We start from the raw sequence: 22,957 nt of genomic DNA, 5'->3' as shown, positions 1-22,957 counted from the left end.
GACCATTTCTGGTGTCACCCGTCGTGATGTTGCAGGAATATTGCTAAAAGCGGCGTAAAAGTAAACTCACTCACTCACTCAAATCCTATTTTCTATTTATGCCGGATGGCTGCAGCTTCTAGTATATTTCCGTGGTGGATTTTTCTTTAATCTACTCACACGAAAGAGTTAAATTGGAGACGAATGAGACCATCTACTTCTTCTGTTCAGTAAAAACAAATCTGATAAATATGTAAATTAGGTCAATACACGAACAACTTTCACAAAACGCCATACATGCCATGCGAATCACGGATGACGTCGTAGCGAGTTTAGTCATAACCATATGCCGCCGCTAAGTATTCTTACTCGAATGTTCGATTCTTTTAACATAAATTCACATTGCTGGATTTTTACAGTAATTTTATGACATTATATAATGAAGAGATTATTAACCTCGAGGTTATCGTACCATTAGTATCATACATTAGAAATGAAAAATATGTATTATGCTCCCATATCCCCATTTTATGACATTAATAATACGAAAACACACGAGGTTAATCATTTCCATGACTTGCCTTTGCGTGTGTTTATGTCCTGTGCCCCAGAAGTGGAGTACGAGCCTACATTTTCGTGTATACCTCATTTAATCACTATTTGATGGTGATTCATACAACAGCATGCTCATACACCGGTAACCATAATCACCAATCCACTCTTTTATCAGACGATGATTTCTTTTGAATATGACAAAGCAATACCTTACACTAGTACGTATTAACAGTTTCAATAGTTGCCAAATAGACGTTCAAGAATAAAACATTTGTGACAATGGGGTTAATTTAAAAATATCATATTTTGCACACGCGAACTAGCAGCCTCGTACATTTTCGGTGATACATCCGCTGAGTAAATGTCAGATATTCTTTTCAAATTAGTGAGTAATAAGTTCACACTTACCTGCAGATGATAATGGGCGATTTGTCAAAACATGTGACTGACGCATACTTAACAATATTTAGTACTTAAGTCTCTTCATAAAAAAATTGAACTTCCTTGTGCATTGGGAACTACATGCTCGGTCGGTAATGCATTGTCGTTCCCAAGGTAGTGTTTTCAGTCATTCATTGTCTATATAATTAAAATATGTAAATGCAAATCTTTAATTAACTTCCTGGTAATTCTACAATACTAGTAGATAAAAACCTTGATGATATGAAAGCCGCCAATAAATAACCTGTGTGATGTGTCAGTTACGTCTTTCATCTTCACAGCGACATGGTCGTACTAAATGTCACTTCGCAATTGAAAGAAGGTTTCAGAATAATCATGGCGCCATGTACGAACTTCAAAAGAAACAAACGCTGGTACAATCACAGGCGTATGCAAAATGGAGACCTTTGCAAGCTGTGAGTGAAGCTGACGTTTAAGTCGTCATAAAAATAGCTGACTTCAGATCATTTCTAAATAACTGACAACGAATTCATTAAGGTAATACAAAATCTATTGTCTGGCACTGCTGATTGCATATGCACAAATGGCAGAGAGAACACGACTGAGTGTTTAGAATTTGATTCTAATTACGGTTATTTTAGTAACTTACATACGGATTTACAGATTGTAGTATTTGCCGCTTTTAACAATCTTTAAACAATGGTAATTGTTGTTGCTGGACATTGTAGCTTGAGATGAGTATATGTCAAAATGCAGCAGTTGGTAGGGCTGTGAGTAGCTAAGAGATGTTTTTAGAGGAGATGTGATTTGGGATGCTGATAGGGATGTAGGTAGGGCGTAGGTGCTGGTTTGTGTAGGGGTAGGGCATAAGTGCTTTTAGTGGGTGAGTGGGTGTAGATATTGTTAGTGGGAGGGGTGTAGATTTTGTTAGTGTGAGGGGTGTAGATGTTGTTAGTGGGAAGTGTGTAGATGTTGTTAGTGGGAAGGGTGTAGATCTTGTTTAGTGGGTAGGGTGTAGATCTTGTTCAGGGGGATGTGGGTAGGTTGTGGATGTTATTTTGTGGGGATGTGGGAAGGTTTTGGAGTTCCTTTCTGTTTCTGAATGCCTAACATTTATTTGTAGGTAGGGGTTTTGGTTTGTTTGTTGCTCAGGGAGGCGTATGTGTTTTTATACACATACGTGTGAAACACTGTGCGAAACAAATTGTGGGTGCATCTCTACTAAGCTAGCTCTTTTGTGACTGTCCCTCTAGCGCATGCTTCCTGGCCGTTTTCATAATTGGCATTTTATGTACATATGACGTTTTTAATTCATGACTTCTTAAGTCATTACAGGTCTGTCTCACAGTCCCAGAACCACAGTTCTTGCCCAGCTCTCCGTGTAACGCTATAGCCCTGAATGAAGAAAGATTTCCACCCATCTCACCCGAGGTCATTTTCAGTGTAAATTGGTCCACTGTGTTACTGTCAAAATTGTATACATTCAGAGACTAAGCGTTAGTCTGTAATGATTATCTGTATTAATGCTTACTGACACGGTAAATAGGCAATGTCCAACCCTTAATCGTGAAATTCCAATTCTTGTGGGTTTGTGGTTCTCATAAGGGGCGAAATAGTTTTCCGCGGTAATAGCTGAACGCGTTATATTGCCTCCGGTTCAGTATACCGTAATGCAATCCAAAAATTATTTTTTTTCCGGTTTTCATATCGTCATTTTGTCAAGAGTCTCTTTTCTGAAATATGCAGAAATCGAATCATTTTGTCAAAATCTCTGCATTTCTTTGCTGGATGGGCCGCTATTTTACTGAAATAAGGTCTCGTATACGGAGCCGACACGGACCGAACAGAACGACTTATGCTATCGGCCTTACCGTTTCACCCCCAGTTCTCAAGTATCCGTGAGTTAGTTCTGACGGTAACGTAAGATATAAGTGTTGATCATCTTCGGAGAATAACAATAAATGAAAAGATAGAAACTGATACAGATAGGTTTTATCTCGGTTTTATTATATTTGCAAATACCGAACTATGGTCTATCTAGATCTGTATGCCTGAAAAAAAAAAAAGATTAACAGTCTTTAGTTCATCAAGTGGGAGAATTTGGATTTCGTTCATCGCATTTTCTAAGACTGATAATGTTTCAATTTAATTAAACGAAATTGGAAGCATATAATAAAAAGAAATTGTGTGTGATTGAAACATGATTTATTACACACGCGTTCTAAATGTCTGTCAGACAGCTTAACATATCGAGATTACAAAAAGAGTGGGTGTTGAATGTAGAAAAAATTGCAACAAGATACTTTTTGATTTGTTCAACACGTTTAAAATATATAAGCGTTGCTCACCTCAGTGGTGTAGTGGGTAGAGCGTCCGCACAGAGACCCTTAAGATTACGGGTTCAATTCCCGGCCGCGTCATACAAAAGGACGTTAAAATATGGTACTTGTTGGAACCTAGCGCACTGCTTATATTAGAACGATGTTCAAGGACTGGTTGACTCGGAGTCAGTAGAATGTATCTGAGTGGGGTATTCTTGCCTAATTGATATCTCAGTGAACTAACACTATAAAACCGGCTGAAGTCAGTCCTAGTACACATACACAAGTATGCATGCTGTCATGTATAAGCGAAGTATTCTTAGTACGACATTAAACCACATTTCACCTCACTTTCAATGCCGTTCGCCTATAGATATTGTACGTCCGCTTCGGGAAATTTCATGACAAATGCATTGATGGTGGAAGGGAGACCACTCTCAATAAACGCCCAACCTCGCAATCTTGAGCGGCTTCTCAAAGTTGACTCATGGTCGGGGTCTGCAATTGTATATTTGACTACAAGGAACGCAGAATTTGACGCAACTGATCGACAGCCATGAAGAGAGGCAGGTCATCGTTGGTGGAGGATGAACAGGGAAGAAAGAAGTCTGATGTAGGAATTAAACTGAGTCAAAGGGGTAAGTAGTGATATGTAGCAGAGACCACATACCTTTAATAGCTTTATATGGTCTCTGTATGCAGTAACATCTTGTGTGGTTGCACTGAAATAATATCCCATATTTCTTCTAGTAATCGCCTCAGAGCTTATTCTTTTTCAATGGACTTCCCGAGCCAGGCCACCAGGATCTAGATTCGTCAGTAAACATTCTCCTTGCACTGGATCCCATGCATATTTATATTCATAGAACCCTAATTGCAGCTTTGACAATTACATCGTATCTACAATGTCCATCAACCGGTGCCATTTAGAGGACAGGAAGTTAAGACTAAAGACACCGTTCCTTTAATAGACCTATTTTGGGGTCAAGGTATAATACATACATAAAAATGTACCCGCATTTTGTTAGAGACCCGGCACTTTTTAGAGGCCCGGTGCTTATTTCTAAAGCTGCTACCTTACACCCAATGTTTATTAGAGGCCTGGGCCTCCTTTCACAAAGCACTTAGGTGATCGTAAGAAGAGACCATATACCGATATGGTCTCTGTCGTAAGTCACTAAGGAAAGCTTAATGCGATGCTAAAGCATGGTCAGCAAACGTTAAGGTTAACCTTAGTAAAGGTTGCTTCTTGAAAGGAGCCCCTGGAACTTATTAGATTGAGTGCTTATTGGAGGAAATATGGTACTGGAAGAACATATTTGCAGTAGCTGTCCATATATTCTGCAGAATCATGCAATCAATAATATATTTTCAATCTACCCTGCTTCGACAGCCGAAAGCATATGGTACTTTGTGGTAGTAATTCTATATCTTGGAACACATTGAATCAGTTTGATGTATGCATGCAAGTTTCCAATGTTTTGCAAATGCAAATTGATGAAAGGGAGATAACTCTAATTTTGCTTTTCTTGTCTGCAAAATCTAGCAATGACTGTGATTCAATACCATTTTCAAACAGTTTAAAGTTAACATTGAGGTGCTCGGTGAGCTAAATACTTTGTTCACTGGTCCCTCGGTGCTCATGAGTTGATGTACCTTTGATCATTATTTTCCCCTCGCCATTCTTTAACTCATGCCCCTTCATGACCTTTGAGCAACTTATATTACCCCTCCCTTTCTCTTAATTCTTACACTTAAATTTTCATTCCATCACTCTCAGACCCGTGAAGGTCCTGGGGTAGAATAGGCCTTCAGCAACCCATGCTTGCCATAAAAGGCGACTCAGCTTGTCGTAAGAGGCGACTAACGGGATCGGGTGGTCAGGCTCGCTGACTTGGTTGACACATGTCATCGGTTCCCAATTGCGCAGATCGATGCTCATGTTGTTGATCACTGGATTGTCTGGTCCAGACTCGATTATTTACAGACCGCCGCCATATAGCTGTAATATTGCTGAGTGCGGCGTAAAACTAAACTCACTCACTCACTCACTCCATCACTCTCTACTGGCTAGCGACCAGTTATCACAATCACCAGGCTTGTGCAGACAGCTTGATTAGTACTCCTGTAGTATTACATACTTTGATACCTCACTAAAACAGTGGTCTATGACAGGTAAAATCAATGTAAGTATTTTACCTTGTAGAACTCACAAATATGAATCCTCTCGGAAGATTAGACACAAACACGTTGGGGGGATGCTACGTGACCATTAGTGTGTTGACATAAAATTTCATAAATGATGACAATTAAATTAAAATCATCCTTACTATGTTGTGAATCTATGACATTGCAGTTCAGTCCATATAAAGTGCAGACTATTATTTGTCTAAACAAACCCATAATGCCAGCACTCAGTCACTAAACTTTGAATTGACCTAAATATCCATTCCTGTTTTATTGACTCAACAGACATCATGCAGACGATGCTAACAAAATATAACTAGCACATGACATGTCAGTTTTCACCTTTTTCTTTACTTTTTCCCTGAAAAAATAAACATTACCAAAATTGCAAACAGCTGCTCCAAAACTCAACTGTGGTAAGGTCAACCGCTCAGTGACATCTCCATATTCCCATCAGTTTATATTTGCATCTGTCAGCATTCACATGGAGAGCGAGTTTTGATCTTTAAACAAATTCCAATTATGAAAATTCTTCAATATGTCATGGTTTTAAAAAAGATAGCTTCATTACCAAATTCAGGTTACATTTGGTGAATGACATGAAAAATTCAGAAATGGCGGTAACTGGTCCTGTTAGTTGTTGGGAAAGCACACTAAACACTCCCACACTTCCTGTTGACTGCATTTCTGAGAAACCCAGTCAGAAACTGTAAGCAACTAGGTAACTTCGGGGAATAGCTAATCTATCAAGATAAATTTTGTTTCATTTTGTTCAGAAACAGTGGAGCAAATCATAAGAAATCGTTACAACTGGTCACTAGCCAGTAGCCAAGAAATTATCATCTCACAGTGCACAATCTACAGTACATGTGTACCACACTTACTGCTCATGCTATTCATCACTGCATGGTTGCCCTTGTGTTTAGGAAAAGGTTGCATTATTGTTGATTGTGACAGAAAACAATATTCATGTTGTCTCAGTTGATCAAGCAAGCAATTTGGAAAGCAATCTAGAGAGCATTTTCACTGTACAGAGTAATTAATTTTAAGTAAAGTAATTGTATAACAGATTTTGTTTTACAGATTTTTTTTAAGAATAAGAAAAAAATAAAAAGTTTTTTCCCACACAAAATAGAAAATGCAAATGTTAATGTGATATAAGTGAAATACTCTTGAAATCAGTGTGACAAACTCACTTAAATTATTTTTAGTCGAAATATACAAACTAACAGAGTTACCATGGAAACTCATGTGGGTTTTTACTTTGGTGAGTTTTACAAAAAGTTTTCCCTCATGTCTTTAGGTTTTCTTAGGTCAAAAATCCATACACAAGAAATACAACTGGTCTGTCCTTATGCGTAGCTTGAAATCCGGTGAGACCCAATTTGTATGACTGCAGAGTTTGTTTTATGCCCATAGACTGGTCAATCCAACCACCCACAACCTCAGCAGCCCGAGTTCAGTGGGGGCCATACCTGGCGGAGAGGCAGTGGGGAACTGTCAGGGAGGACAAGTCAACAGATGGAAACTGGTTTGTACTAACAGAGATTTGTCAGATGACATTCACTGCAAGTCTGTTCTGGGTAGACCTACAGAATACCATATATCTACAAACCATATGTTTTAGCTTTACATGGACTTCCTATTATGAAGACAAACTATGAAAAGACAAAATGATAGATGACCATTAAAATCTGATTAGTTGGGACAACCTCCTGTTAGTATAACTAAGCAAAGATTTTGAAAGTGAATTTTAAATTATCACAAACAGAAAATGTTATGCGTGTTTGAAAATTGGATGCATTGCATTTTGTCAGCTGGAACAAATGAGCATGGGAAAGTTACCTGACCCCAACCTTAACCTTAACCATGGGAAAGTTGCCTAACCCCCACCTTAACCCTAACCATGGGAAAGTTGCCTACCCCCAACCTTAACCCTAACCATGGGAAAGTTGCCTAACCCCAACCTTAACCTTAACCATGGGGAAGTTGCCTAACCCCAACCTTAACCTTAACCATGGGAAAGTTGCCTAACCCCAACCTTAACCTTAACCATGGGAAAGTTACCTAACCCCAACCTTAACCTTAACCATGGGAAAGTTACCTAACCCTAACCTGACTCTAACCGTAACCATGTTCATTAAACTAACCCCAAAGAAGACACTAACAAGTATCCAAGGCTCAAAAAACAAAGTAATCTAAGGTATCGAAGTGCTAAAAATTCCAGTTACGCACAATTTTGCATAGTTCTTAAGTTTGGAAGATGGCAGAAGGTATTTTATAGTCTTTCCCTATTCTTATACAATACATTTGAATTATTTACAAAGTTCTGCTCAGCTTCCTTCTACCTTGTAATTGGGATAGTCTAGTGGTTAAACCATTCACTCATCATGCCAAAGACCTTGGTTTGATTCCCAACATGAGTGCAATGAGTGAAGCAAACTTCTCGTAGGCCGATCCTACTAAAAGCACCATAAAACCTAACCTCGCTCGCTCACTCACTCACTCACTCAGTAAATAACTGAATCTGGACCAGACAATCCAGTGATCAACAACATGAGGATCAGTTAACACAACTGGGATGCAATGACACGTGTCTACCAATTCAATGAGTCTGACCACCTGATCCCATTAGTTCCCCCTTATGACAGACATGGATCAGTAGAAATCAATTCTAACCCAGATCTTCACGGGTTCAAAATAATGAGATTGGGCAGACAAGAAATAGTACATATTTTCTGTGGTCTTATTTCCAATGACAATTTTGTCAACATCTCATTCTTCTTTCTCCTGTGTGTGGTCCAGCTGGTCAAGTGTGTCCCATGATGCCGCAGCAAGGACAGCCTATATGTCAGGTGAGGATGGACTGTTTGGAGTGAGTGACCAGAACTGCATCATGTGTTCAGCCGTCGCTTTGTGGAACCACAACGACCCCTGCCTCAAGGAGAGACTGTTTGGTCTAACAGGTCCACAAGTGAGTTTTAATATATAGATATATAGTCTGGTTCATAATTATTGAGAATTTTTCTTCTTACTTTGAGCTATCCTAACACCTCAACTGATTCACTGATACTTAAAACTAAGTAATGGTATAAGGGAGGTAACTCATCTTGGCCTACTGAGTATAGTACAATTAGAGTTACCTCCCTTGAATTTGTAGCAGACGTCATTTTCCTCAGCACTGTTAACAATGTCTGCTGAATTTAAAAGAAGGTTGATTTTTGAGTTGTGTAATCAAGGAATTGATGATGTAAATACATTGGCAGAGAGAACAGGAACTCCTCTTTCTACTGTGTATAGGATTAGGAAGAATTTTAATGAGGGAAAGGATTTTGGGCACCAGAAAGGAGCAGGGAGACACAGAAAATTGGACTTCTCAGATCGCGTCCGGCTGGGAATTTTAGTGTCTAAAAAGCAAAGGGCAAGCATCTCCAACATCAGGTATGAAATGATAGAAAGGGGATCAACAGTTGTATCAAAATCTACAGTTAGAAGAAATTTGATTGATCTTGGATGGGAGAAAAAGACTGGAATTCCTTCTCCTCTCATGAAACAAGAACATAAAGACAGGCGTGTTGAGTGGTGTTTGGCACATGAAAACTTTGACTGGGAAAATGTGATTTTTACTGATGAAAGCTCAATATGGGTATATCCCAATAATGTGAAAATATGGACAAAGTCTGCGTCAGCACCGTTGTATCGACGACCTAAATACAGCCCAAAGTTTCATGTATGGGGAGGGATATCCTTATTAGGAACGACCCCGCTGTGTGTGTTTGAGGGAAATCTGACAAGTCAACGCTACACTAACATATTAGATAATTTTCTCCTTCCAAGTGCACATGTGTTTTATGGAAATGACTGGATTTTGCAGCATGATAATGATCCTAAACACACCGCAAAACATGCCAAGCAGTGGTTTCAGGAGAAAAATGTGACTGCATTACCATTTCCTGCATATAGTCCTGACTTAAATCCCATTGAGAACATTTGGGGGATGATGAAGGAATGTGTGAATCAAAAGGGGTTGACAAAAATTGAAGACATGAAGAGAGAAGTGGTCCGATACTGGGACAGCATAACTCACGAGACACTAACCTCTCTGATAGGAAGTATGCCTACCCGTCTTAGACTGTGCCGTGAAGCTCAAGGAGACTTGATAAAATATTAAATTGTTACCTACACAACATGAAAAGGTCAGTTCACTTTCACAATACATTCAATTTTATCTGATTTGTTCTCGTTTAATAATATGAAATGCTTTAGCTATTCTCAATAATTTTGAACCATACTGTAATATTACTATAATAATAATTCATTTATATAGCACCTAGTATACATCCGACAAGTTGCTCACTGGACACTGATTTTAGAAGGTTGTGGACACATGACTTATCCCACTGGGTACTCATTTTCTGCTGGGTGAACAGAGGCACTCTTGAACTCACTTGCCTAACATGAGACAACAGTGGGCCAGAGGAATGGAGTCAGTTTCATGTGTGTTTTCTTGTGGTGCAGGACTGAAATCCTAGCAGCTCCCAGGAGTCATTCTGCCAAACATGGTCACCCATCCAAGGACTCTCCAAGTTCAATATTGTGTCCTGGGCTGTATGCACAGGACCACACACCACCACCATATTCTTCATAAACTTAATCCAGTCTGTGCACCTGAGTGCATTACACATATAGATCATTATATCAAAGACAGGAATACATTCAGACCTTCCCTTACTAATTCTTAGTAGCTGATGTTGTATAAGAGGAATGGTGGTGCAATCTAATCATTAAAGCATTCTCTCATGATGTTGAATATCTAGGTTCAGTTCCCAACATGAGTACAATAAGTAAAGACCATTCCTGGTGTTCCTTGCCTTAATAAGAGTGGAATATACTAAAAGCAATGATTGTTCCTGAAAATGTTTTGAGTTGGTTAATGGACTGAATGACACAGGGCAACCATGGTGAAGATGTAAAGGAGTTGTACTACTACCTTGACAACAACCCAGGACACACCTACATGAAGGCCTTGTACAAGTACCCGCAGCAGATCTTTCCTTATGATGAACTGATTGCACAGAATGCCAGCAGAGGATCTGACCAACCAGAGTATGAGCTGCTCGATACAGGTGGGTGGGTCCAAGTTAAACAGGTTGTAGGATTTACAGGGTGGACAGCGTTAATGGCCGTAGTAGTATAGGGAATGGGGGTTTTAAAACACTTTCAAGAAAAGTCTCTACAAAGCCTTATTTACTAAATAAGGCTTTGGTTGGGTCATTAGCTCTTGCTACTATTACCCCTACTACAAAAAAGTTGGCGGTAATTACTATGCCTACTTTGTGTTGGTAGGAGGTAACACTGTGCCGTACGGTACGATCAATAATTCTTCTCTTACAAACCCCCTACCCGGCTCATCCCTCAAGTAGTACAAGTTAGGTTCGTCGGCTTTCATATCCACTTTATCTATGTTGTAAGTTTTGACTGACCATATAGGATCGGTGGCTCGCTTACGGCTATCGCCCTCGTGTTCCCCCTACTACTTAACGTCTGTGCCTATGTCACGTTTATATCGATGAAACAGTTTAACGTGAACCGCCTACGATCTCTTTGGTGTTCATAAAGGCTTGCTGGGCTTTTTGTATCCCCTGTTCTATGTACTTTTTTTTCTCGTCCTCGCTGATAGCAGACTTACGAGACTTGGATCGAATATCTTGTTTCATTCCGTTATATTTTTTGAGTTCAGATAGGATTGAACGAAACTCCTCTTCTGAGATCTTACTGTCAGAGAGTGCCGTGGAAATACGCTCACTCACTGTGTTCAGCTTTGCTTCGGCCAGAACCCTGATCTCGTCGTGTTTCAATGCCTTACGATTAAGTCTGCGTGATACTAACTTAAGCGCCAATCCTGCCAACCCTGCCACCCCTGCCGTTATTTCAATACCTAGCACTATAGGTGCAGCCACGATGGTAGCCAACAACCCAACACCTGCCGCCCCTAGTCCCATGCTGGTTGCCATAAGGGTAGTGTCAGCCCCGTCCACGATATTGAAAGCTCTATTGTACTTTTTACATAGTGCTTTCCGCGTGTCACGGTCTTGTTCTAGTTGACGTTTCACATCACATAACTGCCTCAAGCGGAACCCATCTACGGTTTCCAGCGTCTTCGCTACTTCCTCTACGACTGGGTACAGACCCATCTTATAATGTATATTTTGAAAGATATTTTAATTGGGTTTCAGTTAAAAATCTATCAATGAATTTGAAGTCTACAAGTTCTAGACTACTAGTCAGGGCAATAGGTGAGAGGCTAATAGAATTTCCTGTTGTAATAGAAACCCCACGGAGGTTTATTAAGTGGTTTATAGGACCCGTGGTATCCTGTTGTATAACAATACGACAATATTGGTTTATGTAATACCAGCGTATTGAAACCCCGGGTAAAATTTGGTGTACTATTGGGGGAGCTCCATCGAATAAAGCCGTAAAGAAGACTTCTATGATGAGGGTGAAAGGGGAGGATATTCTATCAAGATTACTGCTAAATATTAATTTATTGTGTGGATAAGCACTTAACCCTTTTTTTTCGTAACCAGTAGATGGTATGTGTATTAATGTCCTCTCCGGAATGAAATCCCCGGCCCAGATACCGTTGTTCTTAATCTTAGAGACCAACCTATTATTTAATGTGATATAAGGTGAGGTGAATGTTAAGTTGATCAACCATTTGGGCTCTTTTAAATCTGGTAATGGCACCCGTCTGTACACGTTGTCTTTGAAGTGCAGGATGTATAATTCATCTTCCTCACCAGGCTGATCGAATCCCTCCGTATCTCCTAGGTCGTTAAGCGTAGTGTTGGGATGATGACTGGTCATTATTATACTATTACGATATAATTTCCAACTGGTTTTCTGATAATAATTCAGGGGTTAACTTCATACCCATGAAGTGTATGTTGTCAGGCAGGAAGATATTGATTAGTGATATCTTGTTTTCCACGATCACGTTGACCCCCTGCAGACTGGTCTTGGAGTCGACACCCACCCGCACGTAAACGTTGCAGACTTGATACTGGTGTCGTTTCCCCCACCCGAGTTTGATCCCCTTCACGATCTCGACATCATTCCCCGATGGTTCCCCTAGGTAGACTTTGATGATCAGTGTTGAGTTTGCCGGTAGATCCTCTAGTATAGTGACCACACCTTCGAATTCAGACACCAACTGCAATTTCACGTTTTGTATGGCTGGTTTACTCGATAGCATGTGGGCTGCTATAGTGTTGACTGGGCTGACGACTATGCTACGTCTCTGAGTTGGGACGTAAGCCACGAGCAGGGTTCCATTGTTCACGACTTTGTTTAGGTGGTTGTCTTTGTTATCAGTGAACACGTAGGGGGAGACGAGTCTAATATTGATAGTAGTATAGGGAATGGGGGTTCTGGCTCACTTTCACAAAATGTCTCTACAAAGCCTTATTTACTAAATAAGGCTTTGGTTGGGCCATTAGCTCTTGCTACTATTACCCCTACTATAAAAAAGTTGGCGGTAATTACTGTGCCTTGGTAGGAGGTAACACTGTGCCGTACGGTACGATCAATAATTCTTCTCTTACAAATCCCCTACCCGGCCCATCCCTCAAGTAGTACAAGTTAGGTTCGTCGGCTTTTATATCCACTTTATCTATGTTGTAAGTTTTGACTGACCATATAGGATCGGTGGCTCGCTTACGGCTATCGCCCTCGTGTTCCCCTATGTTATGTTTATATCGAGGAAACAGTTTAACGTGAACCGCCTATGATCTCTTTGGTGTTCGTAATAAAGGCTTGTTGGGCTTTTTGTATCCCCTGTTCTATGTACTTTTTTTTCTCGTCCTCGCTGATAGCAGACTTACGAGACTTGGACCGAATATCTTGTTTCATTCCGTTATATTTTGTGAGTTCAGAGAGGATTGAACGAAACTCCTCTTCTGAGATCTTACTGTCAGAGAGTGCCGTGGAAATACGCTCACTCACTGTGTTCAGCTTTGCTTCGGCCAGAACCCTGATCTCGTCGTGTTTCAATGCCTTACGATGCAGTCTGCGTGATACCAACTTAAGCGCCAACCCTAACACCCCCGCTATCCCAGCTGTTATTTCAAAACCTAGCACTATAGGTGCAGCCACGATGGTGGTTAACAACCCAACACCTGCAGCCCCTAGTCCCATGCTGGTTGCCATAAGGGTAGTGTCAGCCCCGTCTACGATATTGAAAGCTCTATTATATTTTTTACATAGTGCTTTCCGCGTGTCACGGTCTTGTTCTAGTTGACGTTTCACATCACATAACTGCCTCAAGCGGAACCCATCTACGGTTTCCAGCGTCTTCGCTACTTCCTCTACGACTGGGTACAGACCCATCCTATAATATATATTTTGAAAGATATTTTAATTGGGTTTCAGTTAATACTCTATCAATGTATTTGAAGTCTACAAGGGTTAGATTATTACCAATGATAATAGGTGAGAGGCTAATAGACTCTCCTGTTGTAATAAAAACCCCACTGAGGTTTATTAAGCGGTTTATAGAACCCCAGGTGGTCTGTTGTTGTATAATACGACAATATTGACCTACGTGTTCTTTAGACCAGTGTATTGACACCCCGGGTAAAATTTGGTGTACTCTTGAGGTGTTTTCATTGCCTAACTCAAAGAAGACTTCTATGATGAGTGTGAAAGGGATTAATATTCTTTTATTTGGATTACTAAATGTTAATTTATTGTTTGACCTAGTATTTAACCCATTTTTTTTCCTGTCCCACATAGTTATCATACGTAATCCCCTCTCCGGAATGAAATCCCCGGGCCAGATACCGTTGTTCCTAATCTTAGTGGTATACCTCGTATCTGCGTCTAATGTGATATAAGGTGAGGCGAGTGTTAAGTTGATCAGCCATTTGGGCTCTTTTAAATCTGATAACGGCACCAGTCTGTACACGTTGTCTTTGAAGTGTAGGATGTATAATTCATCTTCCTCACCAGGCTGATCGAATCCCTCCGTATCTCCTAGGTCGTTAAGCGTAGTGTTGGGATGATGACTGGTCATTATTATACTATTACGATATAATTTCCAACTGGTTTTCTGATAATAATTCAGGGGTTAACTTCATACCCATGAAGTGTATGTTGTCAGGCAGGAAGATATTGATTAGTGATATCTTATTTTCCACGATCACGTTGACCCCTTGCAGACTGGTCTTGGAGTCGACACCCACCCGCACGTAAACGTTGCAAACTTGATACTGGTGTCGTTTCCCCCACCCGAGTTTGATCCCCTTCACGATCTCGACATCATTCACCGATGGTTCCCCTAGGTAGACTTTGATGAACAGTGTTGAGTTTGCCGGTAGATCCTCTAGTATCTTGACCACGCCTTCGAATTCAGACACCAACTGCAATTTCACGTTTTGCATGGCCGGTTTACTCGATAGCATGTGGGCTGCTATAGTGTTGACTGGGCTGACGACTATACTACGTCTCTGAGTTGGGACGTAAGCCACGAGCAGGGTTCCATTGTTCACGACTTTGTTTAGGTGGTTGTCTTTGTTATCCGTGAACACGTAAGGGGAGACGAGTTTAATATTGAGAAACCATTTGTTATCGGGTAACAACACCCACTTGTCATCTTCGGTGAAGACGAGCATATATGGTTTGTTTTTGGCGACGGTAGTGCTCTCAACATCGTCTAAGTCGAACAGTTTACCTCCGAACGATGGGTATATTACCCAATTATTATCACCGGTGTTGACAAGGGAGTACTTAGTGTTTACTGTTGCTCTTGTGGTATCTATCATATCACTTAGGGTTCCACCGGAGGGGATTTCAACGCGTTTGTAAATGTTGTTTTTCAGTTGCAAGGCATACGATTTACCATCTACTCCGGGAGCGTCGAAACCGCGTGTGTCTCCGAGGTCGGAGATCCCGATATTGACGCATTTTTTCACTCCGGGCCCTTGTGCGCTGGTCATGTTACATGAAGTGTTAAGCTGAGGTATCCTATATTTACAGGATTATGATTTATATCTAACACCGATATTGTCAGCTCAGGTATGTTGCCCTGGGTTAATCTCTTATACTGCCGTGGTGAAAATGACTCGGTTCTACCGTCGTTGAATTTCTCAGTTTTCACCGGCACTGCTCTCAGTATAGTGGAAGGGTGGCCTCCTTGAATGTTATACGTTGTGCTCACCTGACCGAGATGAATGTATAGCTCTCGGTACGGTACTAGGTCGGGTAACTTCGTGCCTGTGACGGTTGTTGTTGGTTTTATCTCGTCAGGAGACATACCGAGCATCCTTGCTAATGGTCGGCCGAGCCTCAAAGGGTTTATTCCATTGTTGATTAACACCACTGTACCGTTTGAGTCGTTCATCTTGAGTTCGGCTCCCAGGGGTTTGAAGACCTCGTCGTTTAGAGAGCACACGCTGTAGTAGCCGTCAGTTATCTGGCTGCAAGTTCCACTGACGAACAGCTTATTGTTGCTGATATTAATGTTAGTCCATTGCGGTAGGTAGGTGATATCGCAGAGTGCGACTTCGAGTTGACCTGACGTGTTATCGATCGCGTGCGTCAGCTGAACGGCCTCACCGCTCGTTATTCCTGGAAGTGTTATGTACATATTATAATATATGAATTATAAATTATAATATGGATTTAGCACACTTGAAAATCGTGGTGAATGCAGATGGTACGGGGTTTAAAACAACCTTTATTGATATCTTTGAAAAGTATGTCGTGTCCGTTAATAACGCGCAGGCGGTGGTAAACTGGAATCAAAACCCAATGCAGTTTTGGCAGAACCAACTCAACTTTGCTGTGTGGTGTGCGACGACAGGGTCGGGTGTGAAACCAGACTACGGTATAGACGAACTGAGTAAGGCGGTTATTTTGTTTCATATTTATTATCAAACGAGACGAATATTGAAGGAAATAAGTGCTCCTCTTCCCCAAGATAAAGCGTGGAGTATGACGAATAACCCCTATGATAGACGCGCTTATGAACGTGTTTGTGGGGAGTTTGAGATTCCAACGAATAAAGACTTTCGCCTTCCTGGTGTGAACCATGGTCTCGGTATAGTTCTCGTGTACTTCTACAGGTCCGGAAAATATTATGCCGGTTCTAAAGATGGTTCATACAACCCAAACCGGCATACATTTACAGGCCCCACAACGAATGAAAAGATCCATGTCAGCTGTATAAAGCAAACCAGTCCTGATGCAGCCACAGCCTGGACTAAAATGATCTCAAAAACATCGAAAGGATTCACTCGTGCTGGTACAATACGCTTGAACGACTCGATTCGAACGTACGTGTGGGCGCTGTTGGGTGCGCAGTCGATGACGCGTTCTAACATCCTCGGTAAGGGAACTGCTTACGACGCTCAGACACAATTCGTTTCCAACGTTGAGGATGCTATCAATTCTCCAGTTGATCTCCCGAGGGCTATCGACCGTTACCAAAACGTGTTAGAATACGCCAGATCGAAAGTCAATTACGTGTTCGGCGTGGGGTTGTACATGGCCCCGAGTGATATGCAACTGAGAATAAAAAAAGTGGTGGGTTATAACAACAAAATAGTTATAGCCACGAAGGATCAAAAGTTGGGTATCAACTCCGATATTAACACCCCCTATATCCCACACATCCCACCACGTGAAAAGGGTATAGTGGCGCCACCTCCGGAGTCTAAAGTTCAACCAACACCACAGGAGGTGGCCCCTCATATGCAGGCCTCCTATCAGCAGCATATTGATAATAAAACAGCCTTAGTGGTTGGTGGGGTAACTTTGGGACTTATTTGGTTAAAGATTTCTTAGCCGCTACGTACACCAGACCCGCCACGGCGACGATGGCTGCCCACAGGTTTTGACTGAGCCACATGGCAGTTTTAGACAGAGCGCTCAACAACCACGAGACGATGCTACCCAGGATGCCGGGAAGGGCTTCGGCGGCTTTACCAGCCAGTTTAGCTAGGCCTTCCCCGAGTTTTTTTATCCAGTCTTTAACACCACCGCTGGGAGTTCCCCCGCCGGCAGGTGTGGGGGTTCCCCCTGTCAGTGACACCACCAGGGTTGATATAATGAAACCCAATGCAGTCAGAATGCTGGCGATGGTGATCCCTTGCTCCCGGAACAATATCCGAATCCTGTTGGCTAAAGTTGTATCCTCATTCAGTATTCTATCGATTGTTTCCCGAATACGACTGATCTGGGATCGAAGCTGTTCACGATTCGAGGAAGCGGCTTCCAATCGTGTACGTCTCTCGTCTTCTAAATCACATATTCGTTCATTGATACGACGCTTCATATCATCGTTTTCAGTTTCGTTGAGTTTGGTTTTTTCCCTAGCGATGTGCTCGTCGATTTCGTTCAGTTTCCCCATGTTGTTCACGAGTTCTCCACGCACGCGTTTCACGGCTTCGTCTAAGCCGCGCAGTTCCCTTACCGGAAAGTCAAACCCCGGTAACGGTTTGTCCCAGTAGGTGCTCAACAGTTTTTCTATGCTGTCTGAGGCTTCTGTAGCACGCTGTGGTGTCATTTCATCTCTAGTGGTGAGGTGGGATCTGGTAGCTTGCAGATCTTCTTTAACGGCCTTAGGTATTGCACCACCGTAATCATTCATGTTTAGATTTTTACGGATAAATTCAACACCATAGCGGCTGGCTAGAGTTGACAAGGCCAGTGGTTTTTTATTGCTCTTGTTAAAGAGGTCAACCCCTGGGTCAGACTTAAGGCGTAGAACACCCTTTGTATCAATAAAAAAATCCTTATGGTATCGACCCTGTGGTTCAACGTAGTTTTTATCTCTTCTTAAACTTTCGAAATAATCATTTACCGTTGTTTCCAAGAGTTCTTGGTTCAATGGTGAACTAGTAAATGAGGTCTCCTGCTCATCATCGAATGCCTGGGCACTAGCGCCCGGCATCTCATCCATAGGTATGTCTTCATCCATTAGTATTAAAAATATATTTCTTTTATATAACAATGTACGGTAGAAAATTAGATCCTTTCAGAAAATTGAGAGAGCCATTAGGAGCCAGAGCCGTGCGACAGTCGGTGACCATCACCAACAATCCCAGCAAGATAGACCAGAACCAAACTCTGCTGGTTAGATTTCCAAACCTTGGTGAGAATGACCTCATTGTACCAGGCACTGTTCGACTGGCGTTCAATATCACGTTGACCTCCGACAACGACAAACGCGAGCTAGTGCGGAACGTGGGTCGAGCTATCATCAAGAAAACGACCGTCAAGATCAGCGGTAACGAGGTGCTGAGCATCGACGACAGCGACGTGTTTCACTGCTACAAGGATCTCTGGAAAAGCGATGGAGAACGAGTCAATGATGTGTACCAGGGTATCAGCAAATCAACCCGGGCGCGCATAGGGTATGTCTTCACGCAAGACCAACAAGACAAGCTATCGGCCGGTGAAAAGGCCATCGCTCTAGCATACGGGAATCGATTCTGCGTGCCGCTCGACTTCGAGTTGCTCACGGGACACGCGCCGTTTTACCAGGCCGCGCTGGGTGATAGGCTCGAATACGAGCTCACGTTTAACGACTATAGCAAAGTAGTGCGTACGCCGAACGGTGATGAGGCCAGTTATGCCATAGACAACATCTCTCTGGAGTTCGACATGGTCACTAGCCCGGAGCTGGCCAGGCAGGTTCGAAGTCAGTACTCTGGGAAGATGGCTATCCTATACGATCGCGTACTGAGACATAGATCAGTCGTGCGAGATAAGAGCGACACTGTGTGGAATATCAACCTGAACGTGCCGGCGAGATCGATGAAAGGTATCCTGGTCGTCCCCGTGGAGGATTACGAGCCATTCCAGAGGGACAGCGAGAAGTTTTTCAACCCCGAGATTGAAAAGGTGGAAGTGACCATCGAGGGCGTGCCCAACCAGCTGTTCAGTCATGGTATGAGACCACACCAGCAGTGGGATGAGATAAAAAAGCTACCAGTGGGGGATTACATAATAAAGGACCTGGACCTAAGCTCCGTGCAGATCGGTGAATACCTGACCACCAAGTACGCCCTATGGTTGGACATGCGATCCACGGATGATGATAAACTGCACGGTAGCGGGCGCCGTATAGATAACGGCAGCGAAGGGATAACCATCCAGATTACTAAGAAGGCTCAAACCGCTGGTAAGTTGAAATTATATCTGTACGTTATTATGGACGCGCAACTTAATATAGACAATGGGAGATTCGTGCAAGCCATCTACTAGTGGGGGAGACCCCCACACCCCCCAGGGGTACCCACAACTACCCACTGACCCACACTGCGCTATCATATGCGGGCAGACTGGCTGTGGGAAGACCGTTTTCGTGTTGGATATGTTGGAGAGTTACTACAAGGATGTGTTCGATAACATCGTTATCATGTGCCCTACTCTGAGCATGAATAAAACGTACGCGCGACCTTGGGTAATGACGGACCCGGACGTACACAAAATCGACCCTGGAACACGCCTGCAGGACTGGTTGAAAGCTCTTCACGAGAAATTTAAAGGGGAACCGACGCTGTTCATACTGGACGACTGCAGCGCTAATCGCGAGATAACAAAAAAGAGAGACATGCTATCGTACCTGGCCTTCTCCGGCCGGCATGCAAATCACAGCGTCTGGGTGCTAACGCAGAAGTTCAACTCGGTGTTGAAAGACCTCAGGGAGCAGACGCGATGGGTGGCCTTATTTCACTGCAAGGATAGGGATTCGTTTGAGGAGTGTTTGAGAGAGAACGATGTGATGAGTAAATTAGAACGGGAACGGGTGAAGAAACAGCTCGCTGAAACTAAACACGCTAAGCTCGTTCTAAAGACCGACCAACCAGTAGCATATATAGTATGCTAAGCAAAGCTAAGCAAAGCTAAGCAAAGCTAAGCAAAGCTAAGCAAAGCTAAGCATATAGCTATGATATTTGAAGTATTTGTCGTGTGCAACTTAACTTTCATTTCTCTGTGTTTTGTCTGCATCGGGTATTATATAGTTAAAACTAAATCTTACTTGTTATATTATAAGATGGAGTGTGAGGAATTGCTCGAACAATTGTCGTTGGAGGGTTCCCCCACGCCGCCCGCAGGCCCCACTGATGACAAGCGAGAGAAACTGGTGGCGTTGGCTGTTGGCGGCAAAGCCAAACATTACTTTGGAGACTACACTCCGGATAAAATTAACAAAATGTCAGCCGAAGAAATCGATAAGCTGTACGCTAGATACGAGTCCCGGCTCGGAGCAGAAATGACAAAAACAATAGGATCGGCTATGACCCAGATATACACCGGTATTGTATCACAATTCCTTCCCATTCCACCAGAGCGCCGACTTTACCTGTGGGAAGACCTCGAGAAAGACCCTTTTATCGAACACGCCGTGAGCTCTATCAGCTGCGGGCTGTACCACAAATATGGTATGTTGTTGGCTCCAGTGACGGCGGCGATTATCACGGCAAAACATTGTCAATTTGAGAGAAAGAATAATAATAATAGTATAGATGGATGCTGCACAGGAAACCCCAGTGAGTCCCGAGGTGACGGAACCAGTGAGTCCCGAGGTGACGGTGGAGACCACTTCAACAGTAACCAGACAGAAGAATCCTAAGAGAGTAGCTGCCGGTAAAAAACGGTGGTGTAACCAACATAAAGTGACCAACCCAACCCGACTGTTGTTGGCTGTAGGTGTAACTGCTGCCTTGGCTATCTCGTGGTTATATACACGTGAGGGAAACCCTCACCGTGAGGTGGTACCTGAGGTGGTAACCCCCACTGTTGGGGGTGTGGGGGGTACCCCCACCGTCGACCCGCATATCATGTTATAATTTTAATATTTTATATCATATACATAATGTCTGAGGGGAAAACGTTCGTCAACGACGCATACCACGCCACAGTGGTCGCTAGTCTAGCCGTAGGGTACGCTCGGTTGACTAAAATGGTGCTTAAACAACCAACTATCAAGCTAGATTTCAACCTGCAGGATATGGGTATGCTCATAATGAACCTTGGTATGGCGATGGCCACAAAAGACATCCTAGTAAAACAAGGAATAATACCTGATAATATAATGAAATAAATATAGGGATGGCCACGATAGCTATGATGGTCGGTGGGGCGTTAGTGAATGCCCTGGCATTTTCCGGGAGTAATTTCCTCTTCTCGAAACTACGAGATGATCACGCGGCTGAAATACAGGAAGAAAGGAAGCGACACGATCTCGCTACTGAGAAATTACAAAGAGCACAGGACGAGTACGTTAAAAAACGCCTCTACGATGTCGATGAAGCAATGAAAGAATACTATCTACTAACTGGTAAACAATTGGAACCGCTCAATAAACCCACACTCGCTCAGTACTACACACCATCCAAGGGACAAATGAATCGTGAACTGGGCTTCATAGTGTTGGGTATAGCAGCTACTGCGTTGGTTGCGAAGCAATTAAACTAAAATACCTATATAAGTAAACATGAGACCCGCTCCATACCGATGCGAATATATACTTATGGGGAAGACCGAGGCCTGTGGTAGGAAATGCAGGAATCAGGGGTTCTGTTGTTTCCATATGGGAAGTCCTAACTACACGTGTTCTGTGTGTGGTATCGGGGTTAAAGGGCACTACTGTTTATGTAAAGCTCACGGAGCGAACGTAGTCAGACATCAACTCATATACGAGAATAAAAAAGGCTACATAAAAGAACGTAGGCGACTGCTCAAGATAGCCACTTAAGAGTTACCTCCCCTTACTGTGAACCAATTAGAGATTATACACACCTACGTATAGCTATGTCTGCGGAAAGTGTGATCGCATCTCTAGTTAAAAACATATTCAAATATGAACTGGCTTTATGGGGAAGCTTCAGATTTAAGATAATATTGGACGTGGTATGGATTAAAGAGGGTTTTAAGTATACTCACCCCTTCGAATGGGAGCGGGATATCGCGACTCAATACCATATAGAACGTTTTTCAAGTCTAAGTGAATACTATAACCAAGGCGAGTGCTGGATTGAAACAGCCACACTATATATTTTACCAGGTACGTGGGACGATTTGACAGAATTACTAGAATTGGACCCGGCTGCCCGAGTTTGGCCTCTTCTGGATTGAAATATTTTTTAATAAGGTTACTGTGAACCAATTAGACATTAGTTCTCTTAGGTGTAAACACGATGTCTACTGTAAGCGAGCTCAAGAGGGTCGCAAAACAGAGAGGTGTTATCGGGTATTCTAGAATGCGGAAGTCAGCATTGTTGAGATTACTAGGTTTAGAAGCCCCTCCTACGGTAAAACAATTAAAAGCTCAAGCGAAACAGCTTGGGCACACGGGTTATTCAAACCTGGGGAGAGCCGGGTTAACCGCATTGTTATCACATGCCCCCGTAGCAAAACCTCCCACTGTAAAACAACTGAAAGCCGAGGCACACGATTTGGGTTTAGGCGGGTATTCCCGTATGAGAAAACCACAGCTTGTA

At 42.5% G+C, this 22,957-nt stretch overlaps 1 protein-coding gene across 1 annotated transcript in view; it reads left to right on the top strand.

Annotated features, from left to right (window-relative positions):
• The first annotated feature begins 3,699 nt into the window (after window positions 1-3,699).
• Window positions 3,700-22,957, top strand: part of LOC137295975 (uncharacterized) — a 59,453-nt gene continuing 40,195 nt past the window's right edge. Inside the window, exons 1-4 of the mRNA XM_067827591.1 lie at window positions 3,700-3,895; window positions 6,864-6,975; window positions 8,250-8,418; window positions 10,396-10,570. Coding sequence (XP_067683692.1) covers window positions 3,814-3,895; window positions 6,864-6,975; window positions 8,250-8,418; window positions 10,396-10,570 — 538 coding nt within the window. The 5' untranslated portion in view covers window positions 3,700-3,813. The remainder of the gene's footprint in view (window positions 3,896-6,863; window positions 6,976-8,249; window positions 8,419-10,395; window positions 10,571-22,957) is intronic.

The sequence above is a fragment of the Haliotis asinina genome, chromosome 1 (genome assembly GCF_037392515.1).
Source record: "Haliotis asinina isolate JCU_RB_2024 chromosome 1, JCU_Hal_asi_v2, whole genome shotgun sequence".
NCBI classification, from domain to species: Eukaryota; Metazoa; Mollusca; class Gastropoda; order Lepetellida; family Haliotidae; genus Haliotis; species Haliotis asinina.
This window is presented reverse-complemented; position numbering and strand designations above follow the sequence as displayed.